Genomic DNA, 21627 nt, shown 5'->3' with positions numbered 1-21627 from the left:
ATGAATTTATGTCAGTTTTTTTTTGAAACCATGAGTTTATGTCAGTTGTTGTGATATCTATGCTACTAGATGGAAGATGGGGAGATGGGGCCATTTTTTTAGAGGCCAAGAGCAAAAGTAATCAATGTGCCATGCTCCTTTTGTGATGTCTCAATTCTCATAGACAAATGGCCCAAAAAGCTAACCGGCCAGCTTTTTGTTTTTTTGAAAAAAAAATCCATTTTACCTTTCTAAACTATTCTCGAAGTTTAGTTTTTCTTCCTGAACTCGAAAACTGGGTAAACCACCTCCCTTAACTTTTAAAATCGTTCATTTTACTCTTAACTTTTAAAATCGTTCATTTTACCTCCCTGACTCGGTTATAGGTGGTTTTCAAAGGCAATTTTATCTTTATCTTTTTTATTTATTTTGGTTGAATATTTAAAAAATCATAATAAATCATAAAAAATCATAAAACGGAAAATTCATTTTTTTGAACTCCACATGAGTATATATACATAGTAAATATATAATATGGTATGCTTTAGTACAAAGTTTTTGTTGTAGCCTTAGATTTATGCCTTTTGTGATTAATTCATAGCTGTAGTTTCTATTGTCCAATGATGGTAAAATTTTTATAGTGGTATAATTATTTTATGATTGAACTATAGTAAAAATTTCATACTTGATTCTATTTTTACACACTTTTAACTATTTTTAAACTATTTAAATATCATAAAACTAAATAAATCTATAACTCTGTTATATATGATCTAATGAGCATGAAAATTTTGCTACAGTTCAATCATATAAAAATTATCCCACCACAAAAATTTCGCCACAATTGGACTCTAAAAACTATAGCTTTGAATTAATTACAGAAAAGCATAGATCTAAAGCTACAACAAAAAATTTATACTGAAGCATACCATATTATATATACACTGTGTAGATCTACTCATGTGGAGTCCAACAAAATTGAATTTTCTATTTTATGATTTTTTGTGATTTACTATGATTTTTTTCAAAAATTCAGATAAAATAAATAAAAAATAAAAAACAAAACCGCCTTTGAAAAACCACCCATATCCGGGTCAGGGAGGTAAAATAAACGGTTTTAAAAATTGAGGGAGGTGGTTTTCTCGATTTTAAAATTCAGGGAGGAAAACTAGACTTTGAGGATAGTTCATTTGGTAAAATGGACTTTTTTTTTTTTATCTGGGCCATCCATCGTCCGCCTTTCCTCTCTTCGTCGTTACTGGCCCACAAAAGCCCATACTCATTCACCTGCCTCTTCTTCCTCAGCCTCACGCACGCAATGGTCGCCGTTCGTCTCCTCGGCCTGCGTCCGTCGCCCGGCCGTCTGGAGAGGTGGGTGGGGAGTCTACCGGCCGCGGGTAGCTGGGGCGGTCGCCTCACCTTGCCTATACGAAGTGTCCGCTCCTACTTCATTCGGTCCATTCCGCCGCTCGAAGGAGTTGAGAGAGGAGTAAGGGCGGCGAGGTCCTCGCGCGCCATGATGGGCGGCGACCTGTACGCCCTTGACTTCGACGGCGTCTTATGCGACAGCTGCGGGGAGAGCTCCCTCTCGGCCGTCAAGGTCTCCTTCTTCCCTCCTCGGTCTTGTTTCTTCCGGGCCTGGTATGCGTGAAATATGCAACTGTGCGTTATTGGTTGACACGGTGTGCTATGGCAGGCTGCGAAGGTGAGGTGGCCGTCGCTGTTTGAGCAGGTTGATGCCGCCATGGAGGAGTGGATAGTGGAGCAGATGTACACCGTAAGACTCCTTTGTTCCCCACCCATTACTTGCTGCTGCTTGTGTACGGTGTGTACCTACCAAGTTAGCATATCAAGGCTTCATGTAGCTATGCCGTGACTTTGCAAAATTGAATTTATTAATTGGTTGGAAGCGTCTTTCATGGAGATGTGGGAATCTATAGATCCCCCTAAGTAGATTCCATGTTGCAATGCAGCTCACCACAGCAGCAGCAAACTGTCCCTAATTTGCACCTTACCATAGCATCTTTAGGCAACAAGAATGTGACAAAAAAAAAAAAAAGAATAGAAAAACTAATATAATTTGCCAAAAAAAAACAATGTGTTGGGTCATTGAGTTTAGTGGATTGGAACAGTGCGCAACATGCAGCTTGCTCATATTGCTAGTTTTGTTATGTCTTTCGGTGCCCTATCATGAACTACTGAGCCCCCCTTAGTTCAATCTAGCTTGTTGTTGCCTAGGGTTATAAAAATCAACCAAGAATCTACTTCCACCGATACTCCTTGCCAGCCAACCCCATCCATCATTGCTGCTGCAGTAGTGAAGTCCATACTCCATATCAGCCGGCCACCATGATGTATCCCCGTTTGTTAGAGCTTTGGGTGGCTTCGCCTCTGGTTCCTGCTCCTCTGTGCACTGCAGCGAGGAGACATTTCTCTCTCCTCAAAATGAACTAGGAGCCAGCGAAGCCACTATTTTCGGCTTCATCGGCTTTGGCTTTTCCGTGCACTGTAGCAAGGAGCTGGAGCTGTTTGGAGCCATGCCAAATAGGGCCTAAAGCTTTGCAGCAGCTTTGTATCTCCTCATGGTGCAGATACAGATCTGGGACCTGGTTAAACTTAGGTGCATTTTATTTCATACCCAAGATCCCTGGCATTGAAGGACAATGTCGGTATCTAAACAAATTTTGAGGTTCTTGTAAGCAGGTGGTCACTTAAGAGGATGGTGGTACAATATTGGAGTGCAAAACCTTTCTCTGTTTGTCACTTTGTTTTCCCCAAACACATGAAAGTTAACATACCCACTGTATGAAGTTATCGCAGTACTACTGCAAATGTATTGGTAGGTACTCCCTCCGTTCCAAATTGTAAGTCATTCTGGCTTTTATAGATACATAGTTTTTACTATGGATCTAGACATGATGTATACCTAAGCTATGTACCTAGAAAAGCCAGAACGACTTGCAATTTGGAATGGAGGGAGTAGTTGTTTGCTCCACACTTCACTAGATATTTGAACTTTAAATGTCTATAGTAGAACACCAATGGTAATTGAACTTCTTATTTATTTATTTTAAAGAAACTATGAATGATTCTATGAATAAATTGACCTTATTTTTCCTGGTGAAGCATAATAGAACCATGTCCTCATATTGGTTGCGTGACGAGGAGCATAGGATTTCACTTTACATTCATTACTTAGAATGTTTTGTGCTATTTCAGCTTCGTCCAGTGGTGGAAACAGGATATGAGAACCTGTTGCTTGTAAGGTTGCTTGTTGAGATCCAAATACCCTCTGTTCGAAAATCATCAGTAAGTTCTGCAGTGCTTCATCTGTAGTGTATTCATGACCAAAGTAACATCATGCCTGTCTTAGGTGGTAACAGAATAGGCAAAATGGTTATAGGCTTCTAGCTTGATCGATTTTTTATATAAGTAATATTTGCAAGGTTGCAGATGGGCTTAGCATCCAAGAAATATTGGAGAACTGGTTAAAACTGAAGCCCATTCTCATGGATGAGTGGCAAGAAGATAGAGAATCTCTTGTAAATCTCTTTGGCCATGTAAGAGATGACTGGATTGAAAATGATTTTTCTGGCTGGATAGGCGCTAACAGGTGACTGATCTATGAAATAATTGGTGTATATTTTCTTTTTGGTCTGACAAATATTTTCGGAGAAATCAGGTCAGATTTAACTAAACACTTCGTTCTCTTATACAATTACCCTCGGTTGAGGGGAACACTTCTGAACTTTCAGAAATATTTTCAGGCTGGTCATGGATGTAATATAGATTGTACATTTCTGTATAGTAGTAGTGCTAGTGCCCTTAGAGCATACAAAGATAGTTTAAGAAAGTAGTAGCAGAAACCTCATTGTATGTAAGTGGGACACTGGGACTAACTAGTAAATGACTTTCTAATTTGTATGTTTCAATGTGATATATTGATTAGTGGCTATCAAATAAGCTGGAAAGAAAATTGATCATTCATAGTTCTTGATTATTGGCTCCATGTCTGCAACCTAGACTTTTCTGTGCATGAGTGTCTCCAGGAGCACACAAATGATACGTATGTGCTTTGCTGCATGTTATTGGCTCATTGCTTGTGTGTATGATTCTGTTTCACAAGGTAACTTAAGTTTATTTCTCCATGTGAAAGTTATGTTTGACTTGAATAACTAGAATTTTGTAAGTCACTTCCAAGAGGGTGGCATCTGCACTTTTCGCACTCTCTTTTCAGTTTTAGAGATATTAAACTTTCGAAAAGTTGAATTAATGTGTTCACTCAGAAGTGTTTCATGTTCATTACACATAGAACAAAAGATGTGCAACTCATGGACGATTATGTGACTGCAGGTTTTATCCTGGGACAGCTGATGCATTGAAGCTTTCAAGCTCTGAAGCTTACATAGTCACAACAAAACAGGTCTATCTCATACATTTTCCTGCTGTGTGGTCTATCTTTTTGTGATATTCTGTGTCATGAGTTCGTGGTTTCATTTCTCTTTTATGTACATGTTTATGAACAACTCAGCTTTGTGTTTTGCCAAATGATTCTAATTTCTAACAACCATATTTAGGCTTTACAGTTTTGTTGATATTTTTTATAATAGAGATTTAGAAGTTTGTTTCCAGCTTTTAGTTAATTCAAATTTACTTTTACAGTTCTGCTCTGTAGGTAATGCAGAATGCTGATCTTCTACTGATCACTTTTTGGTTGTCTTTCAGAGTAGATTTGCTGAAGCGCTTCTCAAACAATTGGCTGGAATAGATTTTCCCTCTGAAAGGATATATGGCCTTGGCACTGGGTTAGTAGGGCACTTATTTTATGTTCCTTCACATATCAAGGGAATTATGTGATTGAATCTGTGATTCCATTCTTACAGTCCGAAGGTTAAAGTTCTCCAGCAGCTGCAGCAAATGCCACAGCACCAAGGCCTAAAACTTCAGTAAGTCCACTTTCACATGATCGAATTTTTACACCATTTACTGCGTTGTATAGCTAGTTCTGGCCAACAATTTATTGGCCAACAATATATAAATATTCCTTCCATACCTAATCAATTAGTTGGGACATCCTCTATTACTGTCAATCAAGGAATTACAGTTGTATCTTTGGTTTTGTTGCACCTGAACAGTTTCATCGAGGACCGACTTGCAACTCTGAAGAATGTGATCAAAGAACCAGCGCTGGACAAATGGAACCTCTACCTGGGTAAGTCATGGTTGATGGTTCTAACAAAACCCAATGATTGATTACTCAGTATTCAAAACTAATATGTGTCGCTGATGTTGCTGGATGCTGTTTGCTCAGTGACATGGGGATACAACACACAGAAAGAGAGGGAAGAAGCAGAGGCTATACCAAGGGTCCAACTCATTGATCTCCCAGATTTCAGTAGGCAGCTCAAATAGCTGGCTGTGACATGGCGTGGATCTTGGAACCTTTGTTTTTGTTTGATGTACGTAACTAGATATGAACAGCAGAAATACTTGAATTTTCGATCGAATAAATTGTTCACATATTTGTGGACTGATTTATTTCAAGCATTCTTCTTTTGACTTAACTAAGATCTTATAACAAACTGAAATGTCATACTGTGCGCCCAATATGGGGGCGGTTGATGCCCGGGCGTCACAGCTCTCGACGAGAATCGCTGCCTGTAAAATGTGCGCCCTCAGCCTGAGCTTCCTTTCTCTCCTCTGAGCTTCTCTCACTTCGCAAATCATCGATCTTTATTTTCCACGCATTGTATTGTAATAAATAGTTTGAAAGGCATTATCGATGACACTATATAAAGTTTTAAATGTTTGAGTAGTTTCGTCGAATGATTATTTGTTACCGGAGTTGGCGCTTTTTTATTACTTTACCAGTTTGTATGTAAATTCGTGGCCTTCTGGGCTGATCTGTGATCTCTAATGCCCTTACTTTTGTACTAAAAATTTAAAACTTTGAACCATTTGAAAATATTTTCGTAATAGTAAATAAGATGAACATACTTTAAGCGAATGAGTAATTCAAAAAGCACTGCACACAGTTACTAATAAGATTTTATAAGTAAGTTCGTAATATTTTGTGCGCTCGGTACTGGTGATGGTTGCAGTCAAAGGGTTTCATCAGAATAGAACGAGAAAGACCCTATTGGTTACTCTAGCCTTGGCATGGCACGCCAAATCCTAAATGGGGCTTTATTCGTCTTAAAAATAAGTCCTTATCTAATATAATACAAAAATTTAAACAATCTTAACTTTAACTAAGTTTATAAAAAAAATACCAATACTTACATATTTAAATAGATTTACTATGAAAATATATAACATGGTTAATCTAATGCTATTTATTTATTATTATAAATATATATTTGAATTTATTTGATTCCTTAATATGAAGACTTATTTTATTTTAAAACGGAGGGTATATTCTGTTGACCAAAATGTGTATGCCAATTGCCGAGTCTTTGATTAGTCTCACTGCCCTGCTCTGTTCGTTTCGCTGAAATTTAGATTACGTTGATTTGTTGGAAGAGAAAAATACTATTCATTCACTGCTGAAATAGTTCGACCGAAAATTTAGTTAAAAAAAAAAAGATCTCTGCGCCTGCTCCTGCGTACCATCGCGCCGCGGCAGGCGACGGCCAGGCGCCTCCACTCCTCCTGGCGATGGCCGTGCGGTCCCGGCCTCGCCGCTCCGCCGGCAACCTTTACCACCTCCGCCTCCCGCTCGCTCTCCTTCTCATCCTCTTCCTCGCGCACCTTCCCGCGCTCCTCCGCGGCGCCAACGCACACGGCCGCCAGTGCCTGCCAGCCGCTACCGACCGCCTCCTCCCCTTCCCCCACCCCGTCCGGGATCCCCGCCTCAGCCTCGCCATAGTCACCCTACGACGCCGGCAGGTCGGGCGGGCGGCGGTCCTTCCGCGGAGTGCTGGCGGCATCCGCGCGGAACAAGCGCGCCTATGCCGCGGCCCACGGGTATGGCCTCGTCGCGCTCCCGGCGTCCGCCGTCGACCCCAGCCGCCCGCCCAGCTGGAGCAAGGTCCTCGCGCTCCGCATCCACCTCCGCCAGCACCACTGGCTCTTCTGGAATGACGCGGTGGGTCGCTGCTGCTAGTTACTTACTACTGCTGAATTGAAGCTTTGATTACTATACTATCAACGTAGGAGGAATCATGTTTATTGTCTCTTGCACATAATTGGTTTGCTTAGTGACCACTAATTGCTCGTATTTTATATTCGTTGTTACAGGACACGCTGGTTGCTAACCCGGATATCCCGCTGGTGAGTCTCATGCTTGTAATTTGTCCGTCGTCGGGCTATCCACTTGAATATGAATACTTGGCATGCACAGTCCTGATATCACGACCAAACCAATGATTTTTGAAGAATTGGGCTCTATTGTAGATGCACTTGGTACAGAATCTACAGTTGGGTCCCCATGTTGGGGTGTTCTCCTGACATTGCTCATCTTGTTCACATGTTTGCAGGTGAGGATTTTATTCTCATTGATCGGACATAATGATTTTGATGAGTCACCTGATCTTGTTCTGACAGAGGATTTCGGTGGTGTGAATGCTGGTATGGGAGACTAACACTGTTAACACAGAGTATTTGTGTCTTTTGTTTATCAAAATTGCTTTGCTACCAAATTGTTGGTACACTGATTTTTAAGCATGTCCAACCCCAAGAGGCATCTCTATACTCAAATCGTCAACTCGTCTTACTGTCAATATAATGGAGTTTGAAACTACATTTATTCATCTGAGTGTTTTGCACCCACTCATGCATGTTCAGAATAATGTGATGTTCAGAAATAAACATGTTGAATGGCCATCTCTGTTATTCGGTGGCATGATTTTACATTCCTTTTCTAGTTCATCATTGACTATGATACTGTAAAATAGGCATACCACTTCTCATGCAGGAGTTTTCTTCATAAGGAGGTCAAAATGGAGTGAGAAGTTTTTGGATACATGGTGGAACCAGACATCGTTTATACAGTTTGGTTCCACGAGAAGTGGAGATAATGCAGCATTCAAGCATCTCATAGATCACTTATCAGCTGAAGAAATGCAAGAGCATGTTCGGATAGCAAAAATGCAGTGCCTCTTCAATTCCTACCCATGGACTCTTACGTTGAAATCGGTGCACCGCCTGATCTTCCACCTGCCCACTACATGGAAAGGTTCCCTCAGTCACTCTAGTACACTACATTGCATTTGTAATGAGGGTTTGCATTTGAATGTTATGACTCATTGCATTGATCTTGAGGACATAACTTCCTAGGAATTGTTCAGATTTATCTCCTGACTTATTTGATAGCTTTGGAAAATTGATTTTCTATATACAAATTGATAGTGCAACAATGGGAAGGATGGTATCACATTGATAGTGAAAACAAGAAAGGTGACATCCCTCCAGCATTCATGCACTGCATATCTTTCGTCTAGTCTTACCACACGCCAGTCACTGCCACCTTACATTATCGCCTATCCCTGCATTGATTTCCAATAGGCTGAAATTAGGTTTGATTATTGTACCGTATACCAACAGCAAGTCTCCACGTTCCTTCTGATGGAAGTTTTTACTATTATGTATGGCCTCTTTAGTCTCCATGTTTTGTTCACAGCATATTGCATTTTCAGGGGTTTATTCAGATTGAGACTTTATGGTTCATTTTGCTGGTCTGGATGACAATCAAGGTTGGACGAATAAGATTCTTAGAGAGAGAGGAAGTCAAAGATAAGCTGATTTAAATTCACAATTAGTCTAAGGAGTAATCAGAAGATTATGCAAAGGCCCTGATTTATCTGATCTATTCAGTGGTATACTTATAGACAGTACATCACGTCAGGATGCCATTGTCAATAGTCAAAACTGTGGCATCTGGAAGGTCTAACCGGGCAACCAGAAGTTTGTGTGAAGGCCTTGACTGACATGGTATTTCGTGGTTTTGTACACCAGGGCATCAGGATGCTGTGGTCAAAAGTCAAACGCCCTGTTCGTTTGGGCTTGTTTAGCTTATAAGCCATGATTGAAAGTACTGTTGGCTGGTTTTGTGAGAGAAAAATGCTGTTTGTTGGCTGATAAGCCATGGCTTATAAGCCAAATACGACCAAGCGAACAGGCTGAAAACTCGGCCATGTCAGATCTACCCAGGGTGTGTTCACTTCCTGTTGCTACTGTTAAACCATCATTATCCAAACAGAACAGAACCTGCGTATAACTGCCAAGCTTGCATGGAGGAATAATCAAGATTAGCGCATCTGCATAACAGAACTAGCTAGGCAACAGACTGGGTTTTGTGGCCACTCCCATGTTGTACATGGTTTCATGCTAATTATTGTCATTATTGATTGGTCTATAAGCAGTATGAGTGACCCACATATGTTGTATGTCCAAAACATTAACAGCTACTAAATGCCAATATTTCCATGTAATATTTGCAGAGTGCTTGTCTATTTGAGGTTTTGTATATGTGCTGGCAAGGATTTGCCCAAAGTATAAGTATAAACAGCTACTAAATGCCAATATTTCCATTTCATATCTGCAGAGTGCTTGTTAGTTTTAAGGTCTTTGTATATGTGCTGGAGAGGATTTGCCTTGCGTTGCGTTTAGGACTAGCTGCATCGTTGTTAGGGGTGTCTAGCTATGTGGTCGAAGGTGCTGTGAACATGATGCTGAGACTCATCGATCCATTATCCATAGATAGCACTGGCTGTTGTCGAGAAGACTCAAGCCTTCAAAACACGGTACCCTTAGGCCTTAGCGAAAGGGCTAAACAATCCATAGCACTGAAACTGAACAGACTCATGTTATTGTGAAACGAAATCCATATGGTTACATGATGCCGAAGCAAGTTTATTTATTTTGACAAGTGCAGCTCAACAAGTCAGCAGCAGCAGCCTGCTTCAGTTTTATCGACATGGGGTCAGTCATTTAAGGGCAGAAGACGATGTCGTAGTTGGCGCCGGTGGCGCAGGTGAAGGTGCTGCTCCCGTCGTCGAACGCGTAGCTGTAGGCCTGCGGGCACTTGCGCTTGAAGTACTGCGAGTAGCGGCTGGGCTTGCACGTGCCGGGGCTCCCGTACCGCCCTCTGCAGCAGTACTCGTCGGTGTTGAACGCCACGCACGCGCTCTTGCACCCCCCCCACCACCGTGCCGCCGCCGCCCCCCGCCTTCACCGCCAGCTCCCGCGGGCACGCCGCGTTGATGTCGGCGGCGCAGGTCACCGCCCGGCAACCAGCAGCGCCGTGCGGCGCGATCTGGAGAGGCACGTTGAAGCCGTCGACGTTGCTGATGTCGAAGAAATCCTTGCCGCCGGCGCCGCCGAGCGTGAACTCGGCAAGCGTGCTGGGCACCTGGCCGCCGGCGCCGTTGCACTCGAGCCTGCCTCCGCAGTCGCCGGACGCGCACGACAGGGCGCCCGAGGCCCCAGCGGAGCAGCGGTGGCGGGGCCAGATGCGGCCGGCCCAGGTGCCCGGGACGCCCTTGTATTGGGCTCTGCCGCCGGACTTCAGCTGGAAGCCGGTGGTCGGGAAGCCCGGCTTGCCTGGGTTCGTCTGCACGCCCGGGTAGATCGGCTCCCGGCATTTGTTGATGAACGTGAACGTTGCTGCCATTGCGCCTGAAATGGTGGAAGGACCGGAGTAGCTCGCTTAGCGAACATGGACTGATGAGGTTCAGTTGCTCGCTACCAAATATTGTATAAAAATAAGTTGAGTCTAAAAGCCAAATAGTACGACATTTTTACATTTTTTTCTGGCTACGCTTCTCCACATAGAATTCATTTGTACTAAAACGTAGAAGTTAGAATACATCAGCTTATTTTGACCGACGTTTGACCGACGTTTTTTCTTCATAGTATGTGCACCTTTTCATGAAAACACTTTTTTTATGGCTCTATTAAACAGCGCCATTGTGGCGCTCTATTTGGGACCACGATGTGCGGCCGCGCAGTAGGGTCACCGAACCGCGGCTCTACGACCACGGTACCAGAAATATTGGCTCAATCTCGACATTTTTTTATGACGTACTCCATTGGTCACAAAATAAGTGATGTTTTTGGCTTTAAGACATTTTGTTTGACCGTTCGTTTTATTCAATTTTTTTGTCAATTATAAAATAAATAAATCATTATTAAAGTATCTTTAATGATAAAATAAGTCATAACAAAATAAATAATATTTATACAAAAAAATTGAATGAGACAAACGGCCAAACAAGATATTTGAAAATAAAAAAAATCACTTATTTTAGTACGGATGGAGTATATGTTAATTAATAACTTGATTTCTTCACCCTGCATGAATCCTTAAACGTAGGACCATAGGGATTTGCATATACTCCCTTTGTAACTAAAATCTTAATTTTTTATTATTTTCAAAATAGATAAGTGTTCAATAAAAATGACATATGTACCCCCTATTTATTAAGGGTGAACCATACTAATTAAGGAATAAACCCATTATTAAAAGGAATGCAGGAAGACATGCAGATTGGGATCTCAAGCTGATATGACCCAATTTATTATCCAAGAGCTAAAACATCAAATCTTCTAGGATATTTTTTGAATCCTAAATCTTCCATAGTATAATTAAAGCTATTTTTCTATTCAAGCAATTTTTCTTAAAGGGATGTAGAAGTTTGATTTCCCATAGTATAATTAAAAGAAGAGAATTGCCCTTTCTTTAGGGAAATTGAAAACATTAAACTAGGGTGTGTGTGCTCGTTTTTGCTACAAACTTCTCACACATCATTATTGAAGTTGTATATATTTTATAATGCTTCAAAACTTCTCTGAGCCCAACTTATTTTATTTCATATTTTTTGCAAATCCAATATGTTGCTAACCGTGATGGAAGTCGTATCTAATGATGGTCACCGTATATCAAAGAAAGAACAGCTCAAAGAAGTGTTTCTTTTTTCTTTGAAGGTACAGTATATACAACTATAAAGCCACAGCTCAAAAATTGAACGTTGGAAGATCAATACCTGGCGCAAAAGTAGAGGCCGACCAGAAAAACAACAAAATGGCCCACAAGCTTCCCATGGTGGCCTTGGTAGACAAAACCGCTGAAGAACCACAGCAAGGCACCCGGAAAAATTCTAGGGAACTTGGGCATCGCAGAAATGATGAAAGCACCTATGATTTATAGGTAGAGTGTGCTTAGTATAAATGCTACTAGTAGCTTATTTTAAGCTCTTTATAAATTGAATAATAAGGACGGTTGGTGTTGGCATATCTTTTAGAGATATACTTAATTATTCATATGTTTTATACAAACTTAGTCAAACTTAAAATAGTTTGACTTGACTACATCTATAATTGTATTCTTCTTGGAAAAGAGTGAGTACAGAGTACTTTGTGTATTGGGGTGGTACGGTTGTATCAATCTTTGCTTGATAATTTCACGTGACACAGGAGAGTTTGGTAAGTTATAAAATTAGTGGGTAGCCTTTATGCTACTCCCGATAGGAAGTATGGTGCACATCTATTAAGATTTTTTTTTCTTATGTGTTAGAATTAGTATATTAAGGCTTTTTTCTCTTACGTGCCACAATTAGAATGATATAAAGCTATATATTAAGATTTTCTCCTTATGTGTCAGAATTAGAATGAATAAAAGCTATATATCCATAGAGATAAAGTTTTTGTCCTAATTTAATAATTGAGACCTACTTTATAGGCACAATCTATAGAGCAATTAATTGTTACTTTGACTATATTAGATTAATATGCATTGTGCAATGTTGTTCCTTCCTAATAGAAACTCAATACCCTCTATATGATGTCGTAGCCTTGATAGCGAAGTATTCACGCTCATTACCCATATATTTTAGTACTGATTTTTTAGTGGAAAAATGATATTTATAGTTGTAATATTTGTGCCATTTGGCGACTAACTTTAACCCTATATTCGTGTGTGTCATGCCTTTTTGAGCATTTTGATATTTTCTAGGAAACATGCAATAAAAGAGGCAGTTCAAGATATGCGCTACTACACATTGTTTTTTTACAATTGTCACCGATTTCTTACGGTTATGGTTCACACACTACTACAAATATGGCGATCCATGATGTTTAGCTTTTGTCATAGACCTATAAAAATGTGTCACAAATAACTAGCCATGACGAATCAAACAATAATCATGAAACTCATGTCATAAATTTATTGCCCCAAAAAAGAACATCACAAATCGAAAATAGCAGTGATGTTTCTATCCCTCATGGATTATTTGTCCATCTCCTATAACTGGCCTAGATTCGGCCATAGTGATGAAAAAGAACATCGCAAATTGGTGCCACATCATCACCATATGAACATGCATCACAACTCATAAGATACACCAATCATACAAACAAACATTGATTCATTCATGTATAATATATTAGCAAATCCACAACTATCACATTTTGTAAAACTACATATTGACCTGGCCCACAACCATTTAGTTTCAGGCCCTGCCCTCTCTTCTATGCCCTAGGATGCAGACGAGGCCACCGCCGTCCCCCGTCTCCACCACCGCTAGTCCCCCTCCTTTCCCCTCCGACAACTAGCCGGAGGCCAGAGGGGAGTAAGGATACATCTCTAATAAGTTTTTTTTTCAAGTAGATCGAGTCATTTAGGGTTAGGATCTCTCCATGCCAAGTTTCATGGTATTGCCTTTCAAAAAAAGTTTCTTGGTAGTGGGGATTTATCTCTTCCTCCTTCTTGGCGACGGGGAGGGGGTGGAGTGGATTTGGTTTCTCCATGGCGACTATGATGAAGATGAGGGTGAGAACTACGGCGTCAGCAACTTCCTTGGCATGATGACATGGAGACTTAGGTTTCTAAATGGCGACATCAAGGCGGAGATGATGCTGCCACCATAGAATAATTTTCTTAGGTCTCTTCTCCATTTTGTTGTGGTTAGATCTGACCATGATGAAGGACTAGCGAGAATAAATCTACCCCTCAAGCCAATTACTGGTATTGAGTTGGGAAGATTTTTTAGATCAGTTTTCCTTATTCTTCAGTGGTAGAAGGAAGAAGAAGGAAGACACAAGAAAGAAGAAGTTTTTCAACTCCGCCTGCAAGAATGTTGGCCGTCGTTTGTTGAGCATCTCTTCTCAGCCCTTTTGCCGAGTGTTTGCCTGTGCGGTCATCCATACGAATCGTCATACAAGTTTGGGATTGAGATTTGGATCTATACAAAGCATGAGTACAATATAGATGAAGAACAGTTTCTGGGTATACATATTATATTCCAGATTGCTTGTAACATGATGATGTACTTAGTTATAATTTAATATAATTCTTCTTTCATCTCAAAAAACAACCATTTAGTTTCATCTCTAGGGAGTCTAAAATATACGTTCCTGTCGATAAGATGTGCTATTTGAAAATTAATATGAATACAAGATAAGCCAGTTTTGAGGAAAGATGTCTTAGGAACCAAGCTTTAAAGTTTTAAACAACAAAACAAGTATAAAAGCTCACATAAAAATGACATATCAACTTGAACAACTAGCATTTACATAGTAAAAATTGGCCTTGTCTTTGAAGGCCCTAGTTTGGTTTTAGTAATTAAGCGACAACTAGTAGACTAATGGTTCAATTGAGATGATTGAGCTAGGTCCACATGAAGGAGTTAAGAAAGGCAAGGAGATGGTGGAGATGATGATCATGCCATATGCAAGTGTTCAACTTTGGAGGAGAATGATTTGGAGATGGAAACAAGCCCAAAGGCAAAGGTATATGCAATAGGGGTTTTGTTTCGCCAGCCAAGATGCAATGGGGTGCAGTGTCGGATTTAATATAGATAGTTGTAGTATTAAGATGGGAGCTCTAAAGTAATTGCGGTTATCTAGTTTGGTGATGACATTCTTTGGATATGGATTTGACCTAGTGACGTGGTAAGGATCGGAAGCAAGTGAAAATGTTTTGAAAATGCTAACTCAAGTGCTTAAGGTGTTAGTGTTCTTGTGGAACACATTTGGAGTTAGTGCATTTGAAAAACTTGCTGGGGAGATGGTTATTTGCAATGTTTTTTCTAGTCACCAGATTTATCCAATGCAAGGCCCTCAGGGTCACTGGAGAAAAGGCCCTAACCCTCTAACCCTTGTGTGTTACAAAAACCGCCCCTAGAAATATAACCATTTTCAAGGGCATTCTATTAACAGAACCGCCCCCTGCAAATGCAATTTCAGGGTCGATCTTATTAAGAGAACTAGTCCTAAAAATCATTTTTTTCTAGGAGCAGTTCTTTTCTAAAAAAATAATTTACATGACTGGTCCTTTTAGTGAACTGCCACTGAAAATAACTGCCTATAAATTTTTCTTCTTCCTCTCAATAAATCTATAGATCACTCTGTTGGGAGCTCATTTGGTGGCTAAAAGGTTGCAAAGATAGAGGAAGAGTCTTTGCACTTTGAAGGAGTTGCCTTTAAGAGGTAAGTTCATGCCATCAGAATTTCTTTTTAAAGGCCCACACATACATTTCTCTTGGTTAATTATGGTTTCCACCTAAAGGGAGACACGCTTGTTACTTTTACATTTTGTTATTAGTTTTGACTGATTTTTTTCCCAACTTACTTGTATGGAGTAGGTTCACATCAATCTCTAGTTATTTTGTTTCTTGCTCCTTATTGGGTTATATAATGGTGTCCATGAATGAAGATATTTGTAGATCTAAATCTATATCTATATGTAGCCATGCATGGAGAGGTGAGAGTAAGAGAGAGGCGATTGTTTTGTTTAATGAAAATAAAGTGTCTATAAATTTACAAACAATATTGTGTGTGTTGATTTTTTTGCCAAAATTTGATATCAATTTATGATGGTCTTTTAGTTAAATTTTCTCTAGTTAAATGGGAATAATATTTTGATGCAATTATATGTTTTCATTAAGACCCACACATGGATAGGGCATGGATGTACACAAAATGAAGGAACAGAGTCTCTTTTATATATCCAAGATGTGAATAAATTTATTAAACCTCCCAAAAAGCATATGTTGATTAAGCAGACAAAGGGTATATATTGTCCATATTGTGACTGCCAGAACATTAGGTGCAACCACTCATAACAAGGTTTAGGGGGAGGATCACAGTTTTTTGGTGGTCGTATCTTCCTTTTAGTTTTTTGTTAGAAAAGAACATGTGGATCTTTGTCTTTAAGGTCTTTAGCCATTAGACCTATTAGAATAATGCATAGCAGCTCCAGTCCAGCTCGCTATACCCGCGTGAGCCGCCACCACACCGGACCTAAGTCTGCTAGAGCCCAGAACAAAACAATACCTCGTGGAGTGTCTAACTCAACCTAAAGGAGTTGTTTAGTTAAAGACTTCTCCCACCTCATATGTTATGCTCCCTCAATACCAACTTTCCATGTGGTACTAAACCTAATAAGATCTTCGTGCAGGTCGTGGCAAATAAAAAACAAACTTTAGATTTATCTTGGCTATATGCACTATTGTTTGCTTTGATCACTTCACCACAAGCCCATTGGACTGCAAGTGAGTTTCAACTTTCAACATCTAGCACCCATGATAAATAATTCTTGTTAGTAATGTCAAAAGAAAGCTTGGCAACATTCCACATAGTAAAGTACAACATATAGAATAACATAGTATAAATAATTGCACAACAGTATAGTATAAATAACAAGAATCAAAATGGTTTATTACTGCATAGAAGGATATAATGATGCACAAACTTGTTTGTTACCTAGATGACAATAGTCTTTGAAGATAGTCGTCATGCTGATAATGTGTTATAGAATAACTACTAAATTGGTATGCAAGAATGCAGAGAAAAAAAAATGAGAGAGAACTGAAAAGAGATCTTCTTATTCGCATCAGTGCATACAATAAGCTCCCTATATACATGAGAGAGCGTGAAGTAAACAACAGAGTTATAGGAAATGATATATACTAGGAGAATTACAACATTGATGCCAAAGGGGTTATAGCTTTGATAGTATAGGGGTTATGGACATTTGTACTAATAATACTAATGAATAATTCATAAGAAGTATTTCAAAGAAATTTCAATCGATATCACGTACCAATTAGGTAGGCACAGCCATTAGTAAATCGATAATCTTACGTAGATTCAGAACTGTTATGATGTCTGAACTAAAATGAAATCCATTTAGTCAGAGTTCATTATGATAGGTAGATAACCTCCGATCCAACAGAACATAGGAGTATTTCATAGACAAAGCTAGGTAATTAGTACACAAAAATATTTTATTGCAACCCGGAGATTTTACTGCACTACTAGTTTTGTGCTTGTTTTTTGGAGGACTGGAGGAACTAATCAAACAATAAAGCAACCTCTAGCTAGTTTATTGCAAAAACAAGAAAAATACTGTAAAGTAGTTAAAGATTTGATGCAGCGGGGGATGAGCTTACAGAGCTAATTAACAACGAGAGGGATATTTTTTTCTACAACCTTGTTATCTCGTATTCTCCGTCTGAACTCTGATCTGGACCGGAAGTTACCATGCATAAGGGACAAAACATAAAAATTCTTCTCTTGATAGATGAAGTTTCTTAAGGGTGAGTAGCTAGTAAGTCCCTGATGGTCCAATGCATGCACACTCCACACACACACACACACATGTACATCAGCTAGCTAGCTAGGACCTCCAGGAAGTATTTGATCCTGCTACAGCGATCGCTTTTCCTCTCAATCAAGCATTCTCAAATGGCAGCAGATAGGACAATTAAGCAGGAACCAAACTACCAAATAACGAAAAATTGATCGAGCAGCGCACAAAATTAAACAAGCCTTATGTAGTAGCATGAGACTCGGTAGCTTGAATTCATACCTATTTTATATTAATCAGCAACTCATCATCAGCACATCGCTGATTAATTTCTTGGCTAGTAAGTACTGCATGTATATATATATATAGGAGATCGAAGTGTGGTAGCTAGTTATAAGGATAGCTGCCAAGCCTAAGCTCCAAATCCACATCCTCCTTCCTCCCCAGGGACAGGCCCAGGTGCACGTCCCCGCCGCCGTAGGTCCGCGAGCCGCCACCGCCAGCGTCGTCCTGCTGCGGCGGCGCGGTCTTACTGCCGCCTCCGCGGTCCTTGCGGTGGATGTTCATGTGGCCGCCGAGCGCCTGCGCGTTGGTGAACCCCCTCTTGCAGAAGGAGCACTCGTAGTAGGCCCCCGCGGGCGCCCGCCTCGAGCCTTCCGCCTCCGGTGAGCCGCTCTTGTTGAACCCACCTTCCATGGATCGGCCGGGTCGATCGGAGCAGGGGATATATTGCTAGAGCTGGCGCTATATAGTATTGCTATGGATCGGAAGAAATACCGTATCAGATAAGCTGACGAATTGAATGCCGGCCGGTGCGGTGGTCAGTGAAGTTCGTTTTTAGGGTTCTTGGAGAGGTGGGCTAGCTGTAGCTGGGGACTGGGAGGGAGACTCCAAACGCAACAAGTGCAGGTGCCTTATATAATGACAGGTGCAGCAGCAAGTTGCTAGTTTTATGTAGAGAGTAATGGACACGGCTTTGACGTCTAGTTCTGGCATTTCGATGGCGACAAGGATGAGAATTTTAAAACAAGAGAACCGCAGGAGCTCAACCTCAATGAGAACGTACACGTCGTTCCGATTAATTCTGGCCATCTGATCTTTGATCCTAGGCAGATGTTGCTTGAATCCGCTTCTGTCAGGAGCATCTTATTGTCGCTTCTGTTGCTTCTACTTCTACTCAACACCAAATATATATCTGGCTTCCGATTCACAACACACACTCCTCTCTCTCGTGCCCACCTCTCCTCCAGTCCTCCCTCTCCCTCTCTCTTGGCTAGGGTTGGCCCCGTCACGCGTGTCCCGGCGGCGGCGTGGCAGGCCCTCGGCGAGGAAGGCCCCCGGCGTGGTGGCTCGGCACGCCCCCCGCCCCCCTCCCCCCCGGGTGCGGCAGCCCTGGCATGGGCGGGCCCTGGCACGGTGGCGGCGCGGTGCCCCGGCACGGGCATGCTCCAGCGGCAGCCGCAACGCAAGGCGAGCGCGTCTGCCTCTCCCACCTCCCTCCCCCTCTCTCGTTGCTCCGGGCGTGGTGCGAGGGTGCTCCTCGGGATAAACGGGTGCTGGCCTTTGCTGGGGTCGATCCAGGGCCTCCACGACTAGATCCAGGACCTCCATGGACGGATCCGTTCGTTCCCCTACCAGATCTGGCCTGAAGGCGTCCTCTCGCAACGTCCCGCGTCGAGGGATGCGGCATGGGGGCGTCCTGCTAATGTGTGCTTGGTACATGGTGTTTATAGACTGCAGTTGCATTTACCGAATTTACGTGTGTCCTTAGGAGCCACTTTTCCTGATTTTCAGGTCACTGTGCAGAAGGGGTTATTAGTTGCTGCTTGTTGGGTTTTGTAGCTATTGCTGCCCTCTCTTATGTGCATATGCAGCAGTAGCATGTTGCCAATATAAGTTGTCTTTATCTTGCATACGTCCGGTATGGTTGTTTACTTTAGAAGTAGTAAATTTAACGAATCAAGGAATAGTCTCTAGGTCCATGTGATTTGAAAAAAAGGGGCAGATCTAGTGATGGAGGCTCCCACATGAGTGGGGTCTGGGGAAGGAAAAAACTGAGGCAAGCCTTTCCCGCAAAATCTACGGAGAGGCTACTTTGAACCCACAACCTGGTGACTCAGTGAGACAGCTCTCACCAGCTTGCACCAGGCCCATGTGATTTGAAACATCATTTTTATTGTAGTGATGTGTGCGACGTTACTTGCGACCACTGAAACAAAAAAGAGGCAGTGTGTTAAACAACTTTGAAGTGCATAGTTCATATAGAGTGAAAATGATGGCCTGTGTATTCTGGAATTTCTTTTGGGTACTTTGTAGGTCTCATGATTGATTTTTTTCATGGCCACAATGGCCATTGCTAGATTATCAATTTAGACTTACCATTATGCATGTGTGCAAGATTAGCACGATTAGCACTGCTGCGGCAAGGAGCTCCTGGCGCGCTAATCTATGCGGGTTTTGTTTTTCCTGGTAAGATTCATGTCATACCCCTATAATGTTTCTGTGAATTTCTCTTATGTCACCCATGGGAGTACCCTGTACACATCATGTTTTTTGTGCCACAATCTTTGTATTCGTCACCTAAGCTTGGCACTTATTCTTATTACTCTTTACTGTTAGTCTACAACAACTATAGTACTAAGTTATTTTCCTTTCTAAAATGATGTTGTCCTTCTTTGCTCTTACTGTTTGCTTCTGTAAATTACCAGCTGCAAGGAAAATATTCTCCTTTTTTATGCCTGATGTATATTTCAATTTTAAGTTCTTAGAGCTAGATGGGAACTGATGTATATTCAGTTGCATAGAAAACCTTCAGAATACATTACCACTTGATTGTGGTGTTTTCTAATCTGAATTGGCCAAGTTGACTCGGGTTTCTATTATGTGGTTTCTAGATGACCTAAAAAATTAGCTACCTTGGAAACTTCAATCATTCCCTGCAATTTGTTTTCTAACTTAAAAAAACTTATTTGGTGTGGGAGTGTTTCTAACTTTTCATAAATGAGTTTAGAACAATCAGCTTGTATTTTAAATTATTTCAGTTGTCCTTTTAATTTCTTTAATTCAACCAATATTTGTCATTCATTTATGGTCCAAATAACAAGTCAAAAATTATGTATGCATGCTGGTGCTAATGGATCAGGATCATACATTTGACCACATATGTAGTTACCGGATGCCTAGACCTATAACATCTTCGTTTTGTAGCCATAAGAAAGTCTTTTTTTTCTAGAACGGTTGGTTTGAGTAGACGAAAAGATGAGGTTATTCCAATTGTATCTTTTTAATGTTAATTGATGATATACCCTTAAGGTATTATCTGGTTCAGATTATAATAGTCAAGGCAACCAGCGAGCGTATTGTGCTATATCTGATTAAAAATTATATGTTCACTTATCTGAGCGAATTCCTTTATAAGTCTAAGTCTGAATTGTCAGTTGTGGTTGATAATTTTCTACTTGGCTGGTGTTCTACTAACTGCTCGATAAGTGTATATTTTTGATTGCTACCTATAGATGCATTGTTGTGTCATGCATAGATGATTATTAGTGGTTTAGTAAATATAATGCCTGGGCTAACATCTCTTTTTCTATTTCTAGTATGGAATGAAATGGTTCAATCCAATATGTTTTTGTGCATGTCGTAGGAATTTTAATGTAATACTACCCTTCGATATTGCCATTTAATGTTTCATGACATGTGGAAGTTGCTTCAGGGTTAGTTAATAATCTTATTCAAATGAAAGATTGTTAGAACTTTCATATCTAAGATAGCTCAAATATTTGTGCTATGATATTATTTTAAAATCCAGCCAGCAATGAATTGTTTTACTACTCTTTGTAGGGATACATATTTGTAATGAATTATGTAACCATAGATTTATAATGAGTTCCTTTGTTAAATCCAGTAAGGTAGATTTATATGATAATAAAACCTGAGACTCATCATTTGTTGTATGTAACTATTGAGGTCTAGAGTTCAGAGATCCGCACACTCGAGAATAAGATGGTCTGTGTCTCCAAAAACAAGAACCCTTGGTAAGTCTGCATGAAATAGAATATTGTTCTTCCCTGATTTAGGGTTGTGATAGCAAGTGTTTTTTTCCAAGGCTAAGAGGGGAA

The 21627-nt window shown here is 40.7% G+C and overlaps 2 protein-coding genes and 2 pseudogenes across 2 annotated transcripts; 2 read left to right on the top strand and 2 right to left on the bottom strand.

Annotated features, from left to right (window-relative positions):
* Positions 1-1237: 1237 nt before the first annotated feature.
* LOC136545723 (uncharacterized) lies at positions 1238-5545 on the top strand. The gene is made up of 9 exons (XM_066537708.1): positions 1238-1579; positions 1676-1756; positions 3199-3288; positions 3426-3592; positions 4333-4402; positions 4705-4784; positions 4863-4925; positions 5115-5191; positions 5291-5545. Exons 1-9 carry the CDS (start codon positions 1298-1300, stop codon positions 5389-5391), a joined length of 1011 nt encoding a protein of 336 aa, XP_066393805.1. The 5' UTR covers positions 1238-1297; the 3' UTR covers positions 5392-5545.
* A 1058-nt stretch (positions 5546-6603) lies between these two features.
* Positions 6604-9492, top strand: LOC136545722 (probable alpha-1,6-mannosyltransferase MNN10; annotated as a pseudogene).
* A 417-nt stretch (positions 9493-9909) lies between these two features.
* On the bottom strand, positions 9910-12021 carry LOC136545719 (thaumatin-like protein 1; annotated as a pseudogene).
* Positions 12022-17893: 5872 nt separating this feature from the next.
* Positions 17894-18202, bottom strand: LOC136545720 (zinc finger protein JAGGED-like). The gene has a single exon (XM_066537707.1). It carries the CDS (start codon positions 18200-18202, stop codon positions 17894-17896), a length of 309 nt encoding a protein of 102 aa, XP_066393804.1.
* Positions 18203-21627: the final 3425 nt, after the last annotated feature.

This window comes from Miscanthus floridulus, chromosome 3, assembly GCF_019320115.1.
Source record: "Miscanthus floridulus cultivar M001 chromosome 3, ASM1932011v1, whole genome shotgun sequence".
Lineage (NCBI taxonomy): Eukaryota > Viridiplantae > Streptophyta > Magnoliopsida > Poales > Poaceae > Miscanthus > Miscanthus floridulus.
Note: the sequence above shows the minus strand (reverse complement) of the source record. Positions and strands in the feature narration are given on the sequence as shown.

Coding starts and splice junctions, on each gene's coding strand:
- LOC136545720 (XM_066537707.1), bottom strand. CDS start 18,202: ATGGAAGGTGGGTTCAACAAGAGCGGCTCACCGGAGGCGGAAGGCTCG.
- LOC136545723 (XM_066537708.1), top strand. CDS start 1,298: ATGGTCGCCGTTCGTCTCCTCGGCCTGCGTCCGTCGCCCGGCCGTCTG. Junction 1,757..3,198: donor TAGTGGAGCAGATGTACACC/GTAAGACTCCTT, acceptor GTGCTATTTCAG/CTTCGTCCAGTGGTGGAAAC. Junction 3,593..4,332: donor GGCTGGATAGGCGCTAACAG/GTGACTGATCTA, acceptor ATGTGACTGCAG/GTTTTATCCTGGGACAGCTG.